The sequence below is a fragment of the Anopheles marshallii genome, chromosome 3 (genome assembly GCF_943734725.1).
Source record: "Anopheles marshallii chromosome 3, idAnoMarsDA_429_01, whole genome shotgun sequence".
NCBI classification, from domain to species: domain Eukaryota; kingdom Metazoa; phylum Arthropoda; class Insecta; order Diptera; family Culicidae; genus Anopheles; species Anopheles marshallii.
The window spans coordinates 63,443,440-63,463,958 of NC_071327.1; the positions used below are offsets into that span (position 1 = coordinate 63,443,440).

General features: G+C 44.1%; 2 protein-coding genes across 2 annotated transcripts; both read left to right on the top strand.

The window, feature by feature from the left end:
• The first annotated feature begins 3,469 nt into the window (after positions 1 to 3,469).
• Positions 3,470 to 11,462, top strand: LOC128714939 (uncharacterized). Its single transcript, XM_053809821.1, has 4 exons — positions 3,470 to 3,579; positions 3,881 to 4,106; positions 9,788 to 9,994; positions 11,142 to 11,462. Exons 1-4 carry the CDS (start codon positions 3,470 to 3,472, stop codon positions 11,460 to 11,462), a joined length of 864 nt encoding a protein of 287 aa, XP_053665796.1.
• A 6,731-nt stretch (positions 11,463 to 18,193) lies between these two features.
• On the top strand, positions 18,194 to 20,075 carry LOC128712066 (flightin). Its single transcript, XM_053806960.1, has 3 exons — positions 18,194 to 18,335; positions 19,695 to 19,847; positions 19,922 to 20,075. Exons 1-3 carry the CDS (start codon positions 18,217 to 18,219, stop codon positions 20,073 to 20,075), a joined length of 426 nt encoding a protein of 141 aa, XP_053662935.1. The 5' UTR covers positions 18,194 to 18,216.
• The last annotated feature ends 444 nt before the right edge of the window (positions 20,076 to 20,519 follow it).

Below are 20,519 nucleotides of genomic sequence, written 5' to 3' on the forward strand. Positions count from 1 at the left end.
TTGCCGTTGTCGCGTTGTGTGTGCTCACCGCAAGGGACGTGCATGCGTTTCCCAGCAAATCTCTCGCTCTCCCTAAAGTGAACGCACAGTGTCAGTGACATTTCCACACCCAACACATGGATGCGTATGCGCACTGGGTGTAGGCCGGGGTAGCTTGCGCAAGTGCGCTCACCAGCAAAGCGATTCCCCCCCAACAAGAACAACAAGAAAAAAAACCCCCATCCCGAGCGAAGGGCCCAGAATGGACGGAGAGTCATTAAAACGGTCCCCACGTTAACCGGGCGCCTTCAGTCAGAAGTCAGGACTTGAGCAGGAATCGTGCGCAACAAGGTTAGAGTCGGGACTGGTCGTACGTTGCCGGATTGGATTGTGCTGTGTTGAGTGGGGTTTATCGTAATGAGGTTTTTGTTTTATTTTGTTTCGACTGTCCAATAGGAACCGTTCCACGTGTACAGATAGATTGTTTCAATCCAGTGCGACGAATATTGGAGTGTTCTAGTGTAGCTCTTGCAAACGTTTGCATATACCTTAGGTAGGTTTCTGAACAGTTTTCTTAAAGTGTTTTATTCATTCCGTTTCCAAAATGGAGGTTTGGACCTTCAAAAAAATCACGTAAAATGACCTTCAAACACGTGATCAATTTATAGTCGCCAGTGGAACGGAAATGGAACGTTCCAATCTATTTCGTGTGCCAATACAAATTTCAAGTGTTCAACCATCTTCGACGAGTGTAGACAGGGGTATGGGAGCGTAAAAAAAAAATACCATCAAAAATATAACGTCCAACGAGCCGACCGTGGACGACGGTTCTAGTGATCACGTAATATTTTTACTTTATGATCTCACATACTCGACACGCGGGTGTTCTTGCCGTTTCTTTTTTCTTCCTTCACCATTCGAATCTTTCTGAAGCGCCTCCAGATGGTTTTCTAATGCAGTTGAGACAATCGGTAGTCCACTGATAGCAAACCGGCTTATTCTACCCTCTTTGTACATTTACTACCAGTGAAACATTTACCAGATGTACGTGTGTGCCTGAGCGTGTGCGTGTTGGTGTGGTCGCCCATGAGAGGAGGAACATGAAGTGAAGCCAATGGTGCATTACTATTTTTAATGTGCAACACACGGGACCACCTGTACGCCAGCAGTGCACACACAAAAAAAAAAAAAAAAACAGGCTGCCTAGTACAATTGGCAATGTTTATTATCCCAGTTGGCGGTGCGATCTTGAGTAATGGAGCAAAAATATCATGGAGGCGCCCGGTCGTTCAATTGCAACGTAATGGAGACGCCCGGTCGTTTATGCCAAATTGTGATGGAGGCGCATGGTGTTTTATGGCATGCTGCTAAACACGTTGTGCTTTGCAGCGCACGTTACACTTGAAATTAATTTTACGATTCCAAGCTAATTAGGGCGCAAGCTAGCTGGGTACAAAGTTTGGAGATGCAATAACAAAGAAGCACCCACCGAGGCAAGGGATCGCATCGGAATTAGTTATCGCTGCTACGCTTTTGGTTTCACGTGTAATCGTGTGCGCCCATCACGAGCAATTACTTGTCACCTTAACTAATTTTACCACCGTCGGTGGAATGCATTAGCACTGTGTTGGGAGAGGTTAGGAAAGCGTACGAAGGAGAAAAGTACAATTCTAATCTGAAACAGCAACTCCACACCACACGCCAAGAGGGAGCGAAGGGTTTGATGTCTAAAAACTCACGTTCCACCCCGTTTAATGGTGGCACACACACACACACACACACGCATTCAGGCGACTTCAGAAGGTGAATGAGACGTGCACGATTGCGTGCGTCCTTCCCTCCGTCGAACACCACCAAAAGACGGCATATTTTTGGCTGGCGGACGACCGAAACGTGTCGCGCTTGATGAGTGTCTATTTTCGATACGACGTAACCGTATCGTATCGCCGAAGCTCCAAGCTGGTTCCCGGTGACCGCATTGGCCCCCGTGCGTCCGAAAATTGGGGCCATAAATGCTCTCGCCACCGATGGCAAAAAAGATTTCACCCGAGTCGTTCGGGTGATCGGAGTCAAGGTTTATGGTGGTGATATGGGGTGTCGCGCGTATGTAATCCCACCCCGAACCGAATGCCCTAAATCGGTGTGTTGCAATGTTGGCCACTTTTTTTTGGCGCTATGCAACGCCGCGCGATGATTCCGGGGAGGGGGAGATTGGGTCGCCTAATTAAGTGCTTGGTTGTCGCGTCGAGCGACAGCCAGAGTGACAGAAGTTGAATGATGTAGGTGCACCTTCTTCCCGGTATCTCAGGCGGGCTTCAAAAGGAAGCAGGCACAAGATGCAACGTTCGGGGGAAATGGCATGCAGGCAGGACGCTATTTTCAGCAACCGTTTTGGCGTTCCTTTGCCTACAGGTTGACCCTGTTCTAACGGCCCCGTTCGAGCTTTGGGGGCGAGATGCGACCAGCGAATCGCTTTAAATAGCCAGGGGAAGTTGAAAATAATTCATTCTTTCGTGCGAGTACTGCGGTACATTGGCGCAGGAATGCAGATTAATTAGGCCAGCATCAAATAAACAATTCCCACTTCTAATCGGCCGAAAACGCGATGCGGCATTGCTTGTGTATTTACCCCGAGCCCCACCGAACACTCTAACCTTGCCAAAGGAAGCCAACGAAATGGTCACCGCTTTGTCTGTTCTGGCCATCGTGGTCACTCGATGAGTGGACAGCTTCACGAGTGAATAATTTTAATGACAGACTCTCGGTCTCGGAACTTAGTTTATTTGTTTGGTTGTGTTTGTTTATCAGCGACCGTAAAGCATTCCAGCGTGTGGAGAAATTACTTCACCCGGTTCCGTTCACTGACGCACGATGATTGAAAAGCAAAGCACGGAAAAAAAAAACCGCCTCCGTCTCAATCCGTGGTGTAATAATAATCACTTCCAGATCCGGTCCGGTTAGCTAGCACGCGGGTGAAGATGCGGGATTGCGAGGGGCCAAACAACGTCAAGATCACAAGGTGGTTGTTTATGTGACTTTACGCATTACGAGCTTGCCGTTAAAACAATGTACACCAATGTGGCTTAACACGTTGGTCATGAAATGTTCATGACCATGGAGGCAGTGGAACATCGTAAACTGTGGCATGTTTACACGAGCACTGATCGCGTGTGATCGGGGTTGGTAGCGAAACCTGCATTGGGACACAGTTTGGTCAGCAGGTCCGAAAGGGTGTGAAACGTTTTTTGTGACATTCTCGAGAGAAGTTCTTGGTGGCTTTTTGAAGTCTTTTTAATATGATCTAAACACTCTTTATCATGTTTTCTATACTAGAAAATAAAGAAATGTAGTAAAGAAAAGGGTCATGTAGGGTTCAGAACATTAATACGCCTAAATTTATGCAAATAGCCAACATAATGTCATTCTTAACCTTACTCCACCATATTATTGCTTTCGTTTGTAGGTAAACTAACTATACGTAACAGTCACAATGAGTGCCCGCCGAGGACTTCGTACGCGCATGTATGACGCCAACATGAGCATGGTGGAGAACAACTACCGGGCCGCCCTGGAGCGTCTCGAGAAGAGTCGCCGCGCACCGTAAGTATTGCCATCGTGCCGGCCTTCGAACCGGATCACCCATAAACTTTAGGTCGGATGGAAAATATGTTCAAGCCGGGAGGCCATTTCACTCCAACAACAGCTGTCGTTGACGATCAACGCTTTACCGCGTTGGGTGGGGTAGCGTTTGACGTCAGCGCGGCACGTCCGAAAAGCTGGTGGCGATGTAAACATTAATTTCCATCCCCTGTGTTCAAGGCTGATTGCTTTACACCCTTTCCGGGCACGAGCTTGAACTTAATTCGTTTCGTTTTCGTCACCATCACTTTCCCCCACCCAGGTCACTCGATCGGGAGGTGAAGCCACGCGGCTCACCGTTCGTCAGCCGGTACGACTTTAACGGTGCGGAAGTGGACGACGAGCTGCAGATCGCCCGCAGCCGTGCCGCCAAGGTGATCCACGAGAAGTCGGTCATTGACCAGCGTGCGGAGCAGTTCCGCAGCTCCAGCCTTGCGCCGGCACCGGTCAGCTCGGCGCTGGCGCTCGAGGGCGAGTTCGACGATCAGGTGAGACACAGACGGTTTCTGTTGCGACGCTCGTGGGTCAACCATGACAACAGCGTCATTTACGTTATACCGCTGCCGAGCGATGCGAGTTACTTCCCGCGTTGCTACTACGACTACTACTACAGCTGCTGCTGATAAACTACTCGCGCCACGAGAGTGGGTGCAATCTTTACACCAACTATGCCCTCATCCAGCCGTTACTTTTGTGTGTTGAGTGTGTGTGTTTTTTTTCGCCATGAAGAAACCGGAAGGGCGGTTCTTCGCGCTGTTCAAATGCAACCCAGTTGACCCGGATCCACCGCAGGACAACTGACAAGATTGTGAACAAAGTCATCGGATGTTGGTTTTGTCATGCAGTGTGTCATACGACTTGATGGCTGTTTAATTAAACGTCTACAGTTATGCAAATTGTACAGCAAAACGACATTTTCGTTAGCTTTGTTCATAACTTGTTGGTGTTTTTATTTAATGAAAATTAATGTCCTCCTGTTCTAACAAATCTATTTAGCACAACCCCCTCCCTCCCCCTCCTTCCTCCCCCTCTCTACGTTTCGTGTCGTACTAATTTTACTACCAACTTGCGACGAGATTCAAATATGTTTCCAACGAGTGTTCTAATCCGACGTTCTAAAAACCGCGATTGCGTCGGTTTGCACGGTACTGGACAGAAATGTCCACACAGTTGAAGCTGGATTGTTAATGCGTTACCTGAGCGCTACGTACAAGTGACATTATATTTAAAAATTAAATACACAAAGCTGAACACCCTGTCAAACGGTTAGGCAAATGTTTTTCGGAACTGGCGTCACAGAGTTCGGAATGTTGCAGCTTGGCGTTGTGATGGCAAGTGTTATCCACAATTAGTACAAGGAAGTAAACCAAACGACGCTTACCGTAAGCGAAACTAATTAGCGAACGAATTGAAATGTTAGCGATAGACAAACAAAAAAAAAAAACAAAATGGCAAAAAGGGAGAACATTGTACGCTTTCGAATGTTGCCTGCCGCAGTAGTATTGTCCTGTTTTTATTTTTGGAATGTTTTAATGAGGAAAAGAGAACAAATTTACAACAATCAAAATATACATACAATAGCTAGTAAGAAACGGTTAGAGTGAGTGATTCAGTGGTTCGTTAGTGAAGGAAAGGCAAAATTAAAAACTGTGTAGCTTATTTAACATTTTAGTACAAGCTTTAGAACAACAAGCTTTAGAACAGATGCTATAAAAAGGAAAGGCTGTTTCCGTTCCGCGTGCCGGCTGGAACCACGTACGGCAGTTATCTCTCCGTCTATACGTCCCACAGTGTGACATCGTCTGTCGATCAACACCGCGAAACGATATGACCCGATCTTGGTTTGTTGTACACCCATCCCGTCCAAACCTGGTCCGGCTTTTTTTTTTAAGCGTGGTTTTGAAAGACGTACGTGAATAAAATGTGATATGACTCGGACTCGGAAGTTCCGTTTCCACGCGCATCCTGTCTGTGTTAGATGTTTCTGTCCAACTCTTACGTTACGGCTATTCGTGTGGCGATCGTTACCGTAAGTTCTTGAGTCCGTTCAGATCATGCTTGGTCGATCGTGTTTAACGCCTTTGCCATTGCCTTACCATTCATTTTGCGTACTTAATCCGTTCCCATCCATGAGTGGCTTTCTTTGAGAATGTGGTGAATTAATAGCGACCTCATAGTGGTTCATGATCTTTATGAAACATTAGGAAAACCTGAGGAAACTGTTTGACAAAAGAGTGGAGCGAGAAAAGAAAACAAATTGCTGGAAACATATTTAATCAAAATTGTTTGAAAAGAGGAGCGAAGTGCATGCCATACTACTAACTAACTTATCCTACATTAACATTTGGCTAACATTTTCAACCAAGAGTTTTTTCATAGCAGTCGTTTATTTTATTTAGATTTTTTATTAACTGAATTTCCATTGCAGTGCCCATTATAGTCATTACATTGCAAAGCGCTTGTTATGAAAGTATGCGAAGAAATGAATGAGAAATAGTTTTGAAGCTGAGGATTGTATGTTCTTCTGCGTACTTCAACATCGGTTTGACAGTCGAACTGCACACATACAGTTTGACAAGTCGTCAGATAATGGCACAGTCTGACGTCTGCTGTCAATTTCGTACAAGAAAACGGTCTGATGCGATCTGAGGCGGTTTGGTACGTGGAAGTTTGAAAAGCAAAGTGCACCAAATTTTGTGCTAGAACATGAAAAGGTCATTGAATGACATGAAAACGCAACGTCCAACCCAATCCAACGGATGATATCAAGCCGCCCGACACGATCGGATGGTATGGGAACCAACGATTATAGCAATGTCTGCTGTCAAACTGTGTGTGTAGCTGTGAAGAATTTTGAGGAAATCATCCATTCGAAAAGTGGAGTTATCGGAAATTACATCCAGAAGAATACTGAATAACTCTCTTTCATTCTTAAGTTCACATTAATCCCTTCTATTTGAGTTCTTGAGCACCCTTTTGGAGTAACCAGTGCTCCAAGTATTATTAACCCCGGCGGTCTACAGTTATTTAACATTGACAAAAGCTGTCAAATGTTGGCTGTTGGCTGTAGACCGGTGGGTAATTGATACTGGTTCGCTACTGCTCAGGGTGTCGCTGTTTTAAATCTGGCCAGTTTCCTTGGATGTCTAAAGCTAAGATCCAAGCTTCTGTACTTCAAAACACAGGAACCTAATATATCCGTCAACGGCTACCTACATATATCAATAGAGGAGCGTCGCAGTGACCTTTTAGATCCTGAGTCCTGTGCCTTATAAGCTTTCAGGCCAAATGCTGTAATGTCCTATTGGGCGGCCATAAGCCAACTGGCCAGGACCTTAGCTAACGTCACTCGAAACACAAATATTAGCATTTTATTAGCTTTTTCGTTGTCAAATGTCACTCCGTTTTGAACTTGAAGCTATTGAATTTGACTCTGATTATGATATGACTCTATAAAAAATCGTTTTACCACTTCCGTGTACCATGAGAAGGATTGCTAGTCTTCGTTAAAACGATACAATAAACCATATTTGAAGTAATTTTAACAAGTCACTTCCTCTGACAGATTAGACTAAGAAGAAGCAACTATCTCCAAAGTTCAAAGTCTATCTTGTCCAAGTACTTCCTCACTGTTTGACTGATTGCTAGAACTTCCGTAAAGAACGCACGGATCACTTTGCCTTTGTACTTCACGATTATCTCTAATATCGCAACGTTCTGTGCTGTGGTGACCAGAACAGGACCGATACTTGCCACTCTGGCTTTTTTTTTACCATAGAAGAAAGCAAATAAAAAGACAGATCGGACATATTGGATGAATTCGAAGAATAATACCATGTAAAGTTTCTTGTAAAGTTTCGGTTCGGTGTAATACTTGAAATATTTAAACTAAGCCTCTAAAGCTCAAAATTTTGATAGTGAGCATTAAGCATTATGTGATATCGATGTCAAATTTTGGTTGTTCATAAAAGGAGAGCTACAACACACGAAACAGTGCTTAGTTCTCGTCTAGGTGATAGATTACTTGAATGAAAAATCGTTTAATTTTCTCCATTTTATGAAGGCTTTACTCCCCTCATGTTATCTGGTTGGTCTCGAATAGGATTTGGTTGTAAAATGGTTATACTCAACTAATTACTAATATTGCAAGGCCTAGACCTCTTGAGGTTGTTGTGCCCAAGCAGAAGAAGATATTGCAAGGACGCGAAGAGATGAGCGTTGAATCAGCAGACACGTTTACTTACCTTGCTTGACTACTTAAGCCAAAGTAGGTTTGTTTTGTAACAACAGCCCCATTCGTTCAGCTTAAAATGTGTTTTACAAGCTACAAACGACAATCTGAAACACTTTAATTCGCTTCATGATCTCATCGCAACGACGAGCCGTGGAAATAACGTTATACCTGTACCGCATCGCCTGCCCTGTTGAAAACAAAGTCAAAACAAAGATTGATGACAGTGGGGTTTGTTTTGGTTGTGTCAAACCAAAGTGCCTTGGCATGGTGCTTTGGCGATCATGTACCCATTGACGTACTTGGAACCGCAAGGTAGCGATGGTTTGGCTTTGCAAAAAGTTTGTTATCATATTATAATGTGCGAGGACGGAGGAATTTTCTGCCACCACCTTGAGCAGTGCTTATTATAGAACAGTTTAATAATACTGTCTCTCTATCTTTCTCGCTCGCGTGTGAATGGATTTTGGCAGACAAACGCGGTACAACAAAATTTGTAGTAATTATTTCCAATGACACCTTATCTAAACGCAACACTGCATCACCGCGGATGATAAATGTGCATTCCTTGCGCTCATTCAGCAAGCTTCATTTGGCTGCCAAAGGGTTTCCCATAATTCCCTCAACACACTCACACACTGCCGAGGATCTCGTCCTGCCCGTAGCGGACAAAAGGCAATAAATTAGGCGCGCTTTTTGCCGCTACACACGCTGATCAGCTGATTGATGGGCGAAAGATATTTTGCCGCACGGTGTGACTGAACCTTAAACCACCGTCTGGCAAACGTGCAAAAGCCACGTTTGGTGACTCAGTACCTGCGTACTGTACGGTATTGTAATTTCGATGTTAATACACAACACAACCAGCGGGAGTGGGGGGTGGGGTAGGAGGGGTTGATTTTTATCACAAAAATTGTTATGCCACCCCCGACGTGGGATGAGTAAGGTTTTATTTTCATTTGCCCACACCTCACCCTCACGCTCCGATCTTGTGCCCGCATCGTTGCGTGTGTGTTTGCATGGTTTAGGGGTAATTTTAAAAATATCCACCCCATCGAGGAAGAACCCGACTCGCGGTGCCACGTTTATGCTGCAGCCCGTGTGTCACATCCCGTTCACACAGAAATGGGGGAGGGAAACGCCTAAGCTGTGTAAGAGGGGACCCCCCGGGGAGGGGGGCAAAAAACGTTGCGTTAAAAATAAAATCTCGTCAAATGGCAAAGCGGCACTGGCAAATGCTGGCCCGCCGTAATTATATTGCCACGTCTGTGTGTACTACAAAGACGGAAAAACCACCAACATTCTTGCCGATACTGATTGTTTCGAATTCCCTCCCCTCCACCCCTTTTTCCTCTCTCTTTTCCCTTCATTTGAAAGGAATTTGTCGCTTGTATTGTAGTTGGTTTTTTGCGTTTGTTTCTGAGGCTTTACTTGCCGCTGTGGTTTGGGCGGCGTGGCGTTCAGTTTTTAAGCCCTGAATGGATGACTAACTTAAGTGACACGAGCGAGACTTTACTGCACCGCGGGGGTAATTATCGGCCATTGAAAATGTGGCGTTGTTTGAGTAAAAAGGGGGGAGGGGGCGAGAGAAACATTTTATGGTCCATTGTTTAATTGTCTACTGCGATTTAAAGACATTGCAAATGTTTACACATGACAATCGCCAATTATGAACAGCGGAGCAATAAAATCTCCCATTGACTGCTTTCAGTTGTTATAGCGAAATGAAGAAAGCCAAAGTCGATATAATGTTAAATTTAACAAAAAATGCTCCTTATTTGATGCCGTTAGATAAAAATAATCCCCAAACCATCTCACCTATAATTATTTTAAACAGTTTAAATTCTCTACTGTCTCGACGAGAAAATACATCAAGCAAAATATTATTCATCTTGACCCGCCCCGTTTTCAATTGGTTCTTTTTTTCTTGATTCCCAGGTCCAGGCAACGCTAGATCGCATCCGGGCGAGCAAGAATCTGCTCAGTCAGCTGCAGTCGGACGATGCCCTGGAGTCCTACCGCACCGAAGCACGCTCGAAGCTAAGCGAACAGACTGCCCGCAAGCTGGCAGATAAGCTGTCGTTGGTAAACAGTGATGAGGACGAATTTACCTCCACCGGCATGACGGCACGCAAGGCACTCAAGGTAAGCAGGGATGAGTTAAGGAGTGAGTTTTTTCCCGCGATTTGCCAAAGTAGTTATGCTCAAAAGGGCATTAAGTCCTTATTCCATCATTTTAACAGTACTCGCGAGTATGTTCTCGTTAACGGTAGAGTTATGAGTGGTACAGAGATGAAGATTGAAATTCAGAATACAAAATTAACTAAGTAAATAAGTTAAGTAAACAAGATAAAATTTCGTTTAAAGATAGTTTCTAAATTTTGAATTATGCATAAAGATACTTTTCAAAATTCATAAAAATTGCATACCTACCAGGCGTAATTCTTCCTACAGAACCTATTTATTAGCCCAAAAGTATGCAATTTTACGACAATTGTATCTTTCCGGACTGTTGTAGGGTTTTAGCCACTCATCGCTGTACCTCTTGAGAAGTTTATCGAGAATTTAATTTTATACCACCCTATCGCAACATTTTATCCACTTAATTTTCTCTTTCAACATTAATTTTGCGCACTAAGCATACAAAACGCTTTCGCTATCATACCGCCGCTTCTATTTCCATTGCTTTTTCTATCTTTTCCGGTTGCGTCCATTGTTCATCTCTTCCACCCCCTCCCCATATACCTAAATACTGTGCTTTCTCCAAACGTACACGGTTTTGCTGATGGTTCGTTTTTGATACGTCTGCAGTACAAATACCGCAAATATCTCTCCCGGGACTAAGAACACGAGACCGGATCGCGTGCCCGGATCGCCTGGAATGTGTGTGCCAGGTGTGCCACTAAGCACACTTCCCACTTGTATATGTGTACACTCGCAAAACCAAAACTGCTGGTGATGGATGAAGAACATTGGTTTTATAAGCAAAGTTGTGTTGGTGTGTTGCATAACTGCGGGCGGGCTTTTGTTTCCTCACCGATTTCCTTTAGTTTAAGCCACCGCCTGAAAGTATGCAATAGTGAAAACAAAATTAGCTTGTTCATCGTGTTCGAAAGATCTTTCACCTGGCAAATGCTTTTTTTTAGACACGTTTAACTCACACACATCCATCACCCGTTCGTTTGGAAGATTTTAAAGCTGAAGTCCCGTTTTTTTTGACGATCCTTTCCTGTGTTTTCCTTCCGTCCCCGCAATTCCAAATCAACTCTCTGGAATGCGTCACCCGATCCAGATCCGTGCCAGCACCGAAACGTCCTCGATGGCCAAGAGCTCCCAGGCGCTGAAGTGGAAAGACGAAACGGCCGAATCGTACGCAAGCAAGCGAGCCAGCGCGACGAAGGCACGCCTGCAAGACATCGACCAGGAGATTGAGGATTTCGAGGCGAAGCAGGCGGCACGGGCCCGACGCAATGCCCAGCTGAAGCAGCTGCTGGCGGAAACGGCCGCCCAGGACATTGTTCCGGCCAGCCTAAGCGAGCACGCCGACGGTATGCGAGTGACGACGGGTGTGATGAAGGTGAAGACAACGCAGAAGAAGATGGTCAGCTTCTAACTCTGAGACATCCCCCGGGGGGAAGCCATGGCAAAGACGAATGGTGGGGATAGGGGTTAAAAAACGTCCAAACAGGCACGCGTGTTGTTGAGTTTAGTTTCAATTCTCTTTCATTCTCGTGTAATATTTTTGTGTAATACGTACAGATGTAGGGCCACCTAGCTGGTAAGGTTTTAGTTTCTATCCCGTTAAAAAAAAAAACAAACAAAAAAGAACTAATAAGGAAAACTCACTCGGACTGTCCTATACGTGTGTCCGGGTGGGAAGGTTAGGTGCGTTAAGTGTGCATGCAGCCTTTGATATATAGTGTGTAAAACGGTGCGACGGAATGTGGTAGGAAATTCGGGAACCAAATCGGCCATAATCCGATACAAGCAAATGCGATGCCTTTTTCTTGTGAAAGACAGCAACAGCAATTTATTGTGGTAGGTATCATCATCATCATCGCGTCGTGCGCCTCTGTATAAAGCGGATGCGTGTGTTCGGTGTTTTTTTACGAGTTTAAAAAATGAGAATGACAACAGTCCGCGCCACTAGAAAGGAGTAAGCGGCGGACATGCCGTTCGTTCGTGCGTGTACTGCCACTTGTAGCGCTCTAGATCGGATGATGCATACGCTACCAGTAACCCTAAGTTAACCGATGTGAAAACATGATGCATAATAAATGATGTTTATTTACTTGTGGCGTGTGTCCGTGTTTTTCGAGCTGATGTACGAATGGGGAGTGCAAATTTTGAGAAGAATGATACACGAAGAAAACAAAACTCTTGCTTGAGATTAATTTTAGCCAAGGTGGATATGTTCGTTAAAGAGAGCAACTTGTCTCCATTATGTTCGCTGGTGTAATTCCCTCAAAAGATATAATAAAATGAGCTTTAATTGAGGTAATTTGCAGTATGAAATGATGATGCACTCAAATCAGGCTAAAATTAGACGAAAATAAAATTTTAGTACTGTACTAAACGCATAGCGATTGTAGTTTTAGTACAGGCATGACGATGCGTCATATCAATTGCATACCTTCAGGCGCTTTTCTTTGCACTCACCCGTCTGGGGTTACTCGGTACCCAACGGTACGTGGGTTGGATGTAAAATATTGCTCACAATGCCACGAAAGACACACAATGCCAACTGTCGTGAGCGTACGAGTAATTGTACGACATGACACTTAGGTTTTTCTGTCCACTTTCAATCCGTGTCAACCGCTGTAATGTAAACGATTAGCTTACGTCGGTGATTACATAAATTTACACCACACAAGTGGTGGCGTTGTGTGTGGATTAACAATGATACCCGTTGTGGTGGGAATGTAGGTTTCAGCTCACTGGTACACTGTAAAGACCCGAGTGTCGGTACAGTCCATAACTAACTCCGACCATGGTTTGCGCACTGACATCGTCTGCTTTTTGCGTCGTTATTGCGAATGGAGGCACGCAACCTGGACGTACGGCGAACATATTTTTCCCAGGAAAGATACACTCGACTGACCATTTGTCGCCAATAATTCACCCACTAATGTGGGGTACACACCATTAGCCGGAAAGTGCAAGCAACGAAGAGCGAATAAGAGCACTATTTTTAAAATGAAGCAACAAGAAAACATCTTCTCAAACGATCAGGTCAGGTGTACCGCTAGTGTACAGACCAGGTGTGTCGCTGACGAATAATTTTGATGAAATACTCCGTTCCTTCCAAGCCTCCAATTTTTTCCGCTTGGGGAGTTTTTTTTTTCTATTTTTCTCTTTCATGCTCTATATCTTGTTTCGTCATCGCATCATATCGTAATAAAATGTAATTTATGGTTGGATACGAATCGAAGAAGCGGCATGGATGCTTAGTAGCATGCGAGTGTTTACATTCCAGTGTCGGTCGCGGGGTCACGATCAAACATCACGCTAAGGACGGCATCATGTGTCCATTTTGATTTGCATTGAGCCTCGTACTTTGAAGGGGATAATCGAATATGACTCACAATGCACTATCCGATGTTGGTCCCACCGTCCGATATTCGTTATGTGTTTTTAACTATTTTTTTAAATCATTAGTGAACAAGAGTAACAACTTTTCATAAGAGCTATTTTGTGAAACAATTTATATAGAACACATTCCAGCAAATCATATCAAAGAATATATTATAAAAAGAAGTGCAAAATGCGCAGGAAAAGTTTCATATTGCTTTTGATCGTTTGTTTCAGTTCATTAAGTAACATTTTATGTAAATCTATGCTCTTGTGGAAGAACACAACCACACCACACAACAAGCCACGTAAATGACACTGGCCAGCTGCCGGTTGTCACCGTACATCACACCTTTCGGTATGCATTACAGCAAACTCAACTAAACCCCGCACCCAACCGTTTGGGTCAAACGTGTGCAAAAGAAGCAACGTTCTTTAAAAGGTTTCAATTTCCTTATTATTAGAAGTGATGGTAAAACACAACTCGATTCAAACATGTCGAAACACCAGGAAAAGCATAGCGTCCATTTAGTCACAGCTCCCTGACCGGAACGAAGGCCGCGTACGTGCCCGAATCGCCCGCTCTCCTTGACACTGACACGGCATACGCTCGAGCACCAGGCCCGTGTGTCCCAGGCCAGTGTCCTCCAAAAATAGGACATTCTTGCGTCACCTTTAAGTGCTGGCCCCCGTATCGTATGCTGCAGCGAAACAATCGGTACGCCTTTTTTTCGGGGGGGAAACAACAGCACAGCTGACACCGGACAGTGTGTGCGAATAATTTCCGGTGACTGAAGAAAAGGGAACGAAAGGCGCACGTGAAGTGTTGTTTGGAAAATGGTTTGCATTTGTTGTGACAGCAGAAATATGGGTTTGTTGTGAGGGAGAGAGCGCGTATTTATACGAAGAAATAGTAATAAGGATGATACTACGTTTAAATTAATACGACAGTCATCGAGTAATGCTTACTTTGATAATTTCTGTCTTCAATGGAGACGCCTGGTCTTTCATGCGTTTTGGGTGATCATTTAACATCGCAGCAGCCCAACAAAACCATTTGTGATGATTAAACACTTTCTCAACCCATCACACAATCAATTTTCATTCGACGTCCACTTTCCCCAAAATAAACATCCTTAAACAATTACAAAAAAAAAACACACAACAACAACACCGCTTCAACCTCCGGTTCACATTTGCTGCTCAAACCACACGGTGAAAGCACCTTTGTCCTCTCGATTTCGGTGCCCTGTCCTCGGACACGGGGCCGAGGGCTTTCGCCAAAGCCTGGCGGCTCGATAAAGCGTTCGAACCCGAACCCCACGGTGAGCGGCACCTCGAGACCGACGTCGACATTCGGTCGGAATTTGGCGTGCGCAAACCGCGAAATCGATGCAAAACTGTATGTACGCGGTCGACCAAGCGGTACGGCCGGTAAAAATAAGATGGTTAATTTTACCTCACGGCTTGCGGGCCAACAAATGCAACCCCAGCAATGTGTGTTTATGGGCCAGCTGCACAATCGGTGGTATCGTTCGAGAAGGATAGTTTTACCGCCGCTGCTGCACGGTCCATACAGTATTGCCCGAGGTCCGCGTAAATCTTGGTGCGAATTCTTTGAATAATCGCGTCGCTTATATCATCCACGATGCGGTGCTTTGATGGCGAGGACGGTGCGGTGGTCCGGTGGCTAACCGGATCTCCTTCGACGATGATGGATCGGGGCAAATGGTTTCGGGATGCCATGAGGTGTAGCCAACCATGGATGCAGCATAGCGCAACAATAAGCGTGGGACAGTTGGCTTTTCCTCGAAACGCAAACAATTTCTCGCTATTTGTCGTGGTTTCGCAATCGGTGCTAATTAGCCACTGATTGTGGACAACAAGCGGACAGTTTTAACCTCGTTCGGTTTGGTAACGAACAATGCAAATAAACGTAGAAAAGGAACAGGATGAACGTCGAGTGACTCAAAATGTAAATTCCCTGACAGCAAAACAGGCCAAAAATGTTTACGTCTTATGATGTCCTGTACATGTCTTGTTAGCAAATTCATCTAAAACTATAGACATGACGGTGTAAAAGCAGGACAAACAAGACTATAATAGCCTGTTAACGCCTATTTGTGTCTGTTAACAAGAAATTGCATACTATCAGGCGTTGTTGATTATTTCTTTTATGGCATTGATTACAGCTATTGACAAACTAAAATCGATAAATTATCTGTGTAGAGCTCGATTTGATAAACTTTTTTTGCCAGATTAAACTCCCTGATCACGGGAGAGTATGCGAGTTTGTCGTGAAAAAAAGCCATTTCCGTTGATCCGTTTTAAGTGTTGAAGACGATGTAGAGGAACATCGGGAATATTTTGACAATAATAAAATATTAATTGAATAAAAAAGGGATCCTCGAACGGATAAACTGACCCTTATCTTAAAATATTAAAGGAAGATTAACATATTTGAATTTTTAAAAGTGATATTTTGTCATGCGGATTGCATAACTTATAGAAAAATGCGCCTAAACGTAGACTAACATTTCAAAAGCCATCTTTTAAAGCGGAAACAATTTATTCGCGAGTGTTTTCGCTTAAAAACTCCAATTTCAACAAGTTATAACAAGAACAGTCAATAATTTGTTCACGTCGCGATCTTCACGTCTGGCGGCATATTATGACCATACACATCAACCCACTGTTCGCATAACGATCGTACACTTCCGCTGGACCGAAAAGGGACGCATCGCGGGGTGGTTTTTTTCGGTGTGTTTCCGACCCGTTGCGCGGAAATTTGCTTTTATGGCGCGCGCGCTACACCCATTGACAGATCCAACCGGTGGACAAAAAGGTGTTTCCACTCGAAACGTGCGAAAATGTCTCCCCTGGCGTACCTGTGCTCGTTGTTGCGCTCCTCCTTAATGGCACTCCGTGCGGATCTGATTCGCTCAGCGCTTCGGTGGGTGATCTTCGTTCGTGACACGTTCGCTGGCGACTATGCCAAACCGAACGAGCTTTCGAGCGATGCTCCGGGGTGGATCTAATGCGGAGGGGGGAAGAAGGAGGAAGGAATAGTGTCTGCGTGAGGCGTTTTTCTTCCCTTTTCCCCCCTTTTTCCCCTGCACATCAAAATGGCAACGTAATGGGGACGGTGAGGTAAACGGGTGACCCGAATGCTTGAAGCGCTCGACAGCGTGTGTCGATTTCGATACCGTCCGGTTGCGGGAAGCAGTCAGTCTCTCTGTTCATTCCACCGGATTAACAAGTCAATTTTCAACAGGTACGGGGCGCGTCAGTGAGTTTGTTCGATTTGCTGTTCGATCACGGTGTTGCTGTTTAGTGTTTTGTTGTGTAATGCGTAATCATTCTGTTGTGGGTGAATCGATGCGAAATGAAGGACTTTTTACAATCAATGAAACAAAGTGTATAATAAAGTTGTACATTACATTCCATTGCACAATGTGTTTGCACGGTGTTATGAGGCAGAGGGATAATTTTTATTATTCTTAACAGTATGGAATGTAAAACATCATTAAAAATCTTCCCTTTCTGGCATCTTTTCAATGCTTTTTCAACCATTTTTTGCGAGTAATTTGTTGGTGGGTTCGTGACTACATGTGTGTGCGGATCGGTGCCACGCTAAAATTGGCCTTTATCGACTGGCGTGAAGATAATTTATTATTCTCTTCAAAGCGGGCACATAAATTGGCCTCGTTAGCACATGCTTAAAGTGCTTGTAAGGGGGAGGGCAAGGGAAATTAATTACGCACATCGATCGATCGGACGTACGGTGTGTTTCTGGGTCGATTGGTGGGAATGAATAAATCAACTCTACGGAGAATAATTTCACATTTTTCAATGTGTTCTTTTGACCACATCCCTCGAGGGCAAATAATTATTTCAAGAACAGAAAATAATAATCAAGATTGTTTTCCGTTGCTCAGGGTAAAACATTGATACAACAGGTACAAAGTAAGCGCCAACGTTTCGGGGTAGTGCCAACAGGTAATATACCTCCCATCAACGGCACTTCACATAAATCATTCGTCAAACTCATCGCTAACCAAAATGGAACAGGCTGAAAAGCCGCCTGGGAATAAGTGTCACGATCATTGCCGCCACAAATCATCAACAGCACCGTGGCTGGGTATCATTCCCCGGCCGCTCTTTGAACCCTTTGACAGCTGCAATGTCGGCCGGGCGACTTCCGCCTACTTGATCGTGTAACAGAGACCCATCAGGCGAGACGGGACGTCGAAATGTCACCCGTTGCTAGGCGACGACAACGACCAGATGCTGAGTCAATCCAGAAGATTGACGAGACGAAAAACAAAAGCGTGTGCTTGTTCCAACCAACAAACCCCTGCACCGAGTGTGCTGCCTTTCCTTGGTTTGTGTGCAAATGCCGCCCGAGAGGAGGTAGGGGGGGGGGGGGGAGGTTGTTTTTCTTTCTCGCGAAATCGATCGTTGCACTGTTGCACTATCGGGTGCGCGAATAAAAGATGCCAAAACGAGCGAAAAGTGCACTCCGTCCGTGACGCAACCATTCAGCGGCAGGCAATCACAAATAATGTCTAATTTTAATCACCGACATTAAACGCGTTGCCTTTGTGGATTTGTGTGTCGTTTGGTGTTGTGTTGTGATGGGCGCTGGGTTTGCAATAGCAGGAAACCCGTTCGCGAACAATCGATCGATGGTCATGAAAATATGTTGTGCGCTCTAACGTTTCTTTTTAAACTTCTCAATTACTTAAAACCACATCCCGCAGCTTACTTCCAGTATCAAATAAACCTGCCTAACCATGGATGATGGTGCTGCATCCACTGGCGTCATTGTGAAGAACAAGCCGGGCGCAAAGCCGCTGAACATCGTCGATGACTTTAACCGTCGCAAGATGCCGCTGTACAAGCACTGGGTTCGGTAAGTGGCCGTTAACATCACTAGAAAATTATCCTTACAAAAACGAATTTTATAGAAAGATAGTAGCCGAATAGCTTTTACACGAAAAATGTGCCCAAATATAGTAATAATGTTCGGATTTCTTGTCGGTTCCGTTCAATCCTCCAAAAATTATCCAGTTTTATGATGATTGCGTTAGACAATCTTCTACTAATAGCTATTAGTACTCCACTACTGTCAAACACAAGTGGAGTAAACGGGTCGGATGATTCGAACAGTATCTTCTTCACCAATATATTGTATACAGTGCGTGACATAATTATACTTAGCTTAAAAAAAAGTTTTTTATTCGATAATTAAGGGATGAAACCCGGTTGGCGTGTATAGTGAAAACAGCTGGTAAATAAACAGCAATGGTATACGAAATGGTCAATACGGGCAGTGATTAAACCGGTAGTTAAGATTAATACAGCTGGCTAAGACGTTTTTTAACCCGTACAACAACAGGTCTAGAGGCCTGTCATTTTTGGCTAACTTTGAACGTGATATACCCGTAACTTGATAGTCAGTCCTACGTACGGGGGATTCGTCACGGATGAGATTTTGGGCCGGTCCTGACGTGTAAAGACCAGCGCAGTCACCAATACGCCACCCGTCATATTTATTCTTTATATTTATCTTCAATCGCGAATACACTAAATTCATCCGCATTTGCAACGACTAATGGTCGCTGTTATCAATTCAACAGAAAATTATTACGAGTATTCAATTTGTGAATTTCATAAATCCCCATTTCAATATAAACAAATTAATATCAGTTTACAATCTAGGATGACTAATATGAAGACATAGCTAACTCTTTCATCGATTATCAAGACTAAAGGCAAAACAATTAAATATAAGTTTGAAATATTCATCTACAACAAAGATTCTAAAAAAATCAAATAGTTGTATATTTGTGCTACGCACTGTATTGGCGTAGAAATACAGTGCGTAGATGGTTTTAGGGGAATATTATTCCATACAGAAGAGGATATTGACGAGTGAAAAGAGATAAAAGATTCTTTTCCTTTCTTCTGCTACTGCTGATGCTATCGATCACTCTCTACCGAGGTGTGTGTCAATGGAAGAGGGTTTTTGGCTACTGTCATGTGCAAAAAAGGGACAGCTATTTAAATCCTACGAGGCGACGGGGAATTACTATTTCCTCCTCCGTAGTGTGATCCCTTGTTATTCAAAATTAAGTAAGCCGTTTCTGGATATTTTGACGCAACCGACAAGGATTTGAAATTTGAATAAATAAGTGATGTATAATTAAAATTATTAAAAGAGGTGCAAATATTATTTAAAATACACATTTTTACCATTTCTGATCGACAGCCCACAATTCTTGCAATACAACTACATGTACGATTATCGCGTAAACTACTACGACGACGTCATCGACTATCTGGACCGGCGATCACGGGGCGTTGCGTCGGAAATTCCACGCCCCCAGACCTGGGCCGAACGTGTCCTGAGAACCCAGAAGAAGTGAGTGCATCCGTTTCGCCATCACGAAGGAGCTCTGTGTTTTGATTTCGTTCTCGTTTCATTTCCGGTTCCAGCACCACACGTGACATCAACGATGTGTACAGCTACACCAGCATCAGCCACAAGAAGGACGACAAGAAGCTTATGTACACGCTAAGTAATCAGATCAAGTCGTACAACTGCCACTCGAAGGCATACACTAACAGAAAGTACCGCAAGATCCTCTAAAATGCGTTCCCTTTTGCTTTTTTTGTTGGCGGCCCCAAAACCCACCCCTAAACCGAGAGAAAACAAAACCGCTCCCGCCCCAAAACCTCCCCCCAAAAGCTTTAAGAAAATGGTTGAGGAAAACCGGCCAATCTCGGATGAACTTTCTCCCGACCAATTTGTGCTTTTTTTTACTGAATGATAAAAATTAACATCCCTCGCAAATAAAAAATGCTTCCGCTTGCTTAGCTTACGAACTGCAGTTTTGTAAAAGTTTGTATGAAATGCTTTAAAGAAATCAAAAATAACCAAAAAAAACATCAATCGCTATTTTCCTCAATAATGGAAAAAAAGACAAAAAAAAATATGAAGAAATAACCAAAACCGAACAAAACGAACCTGTCCTTATCGCAGAATGCACACGCACAGCAATACAGAGAGACTCGAAACGAAAACGAAACGCCT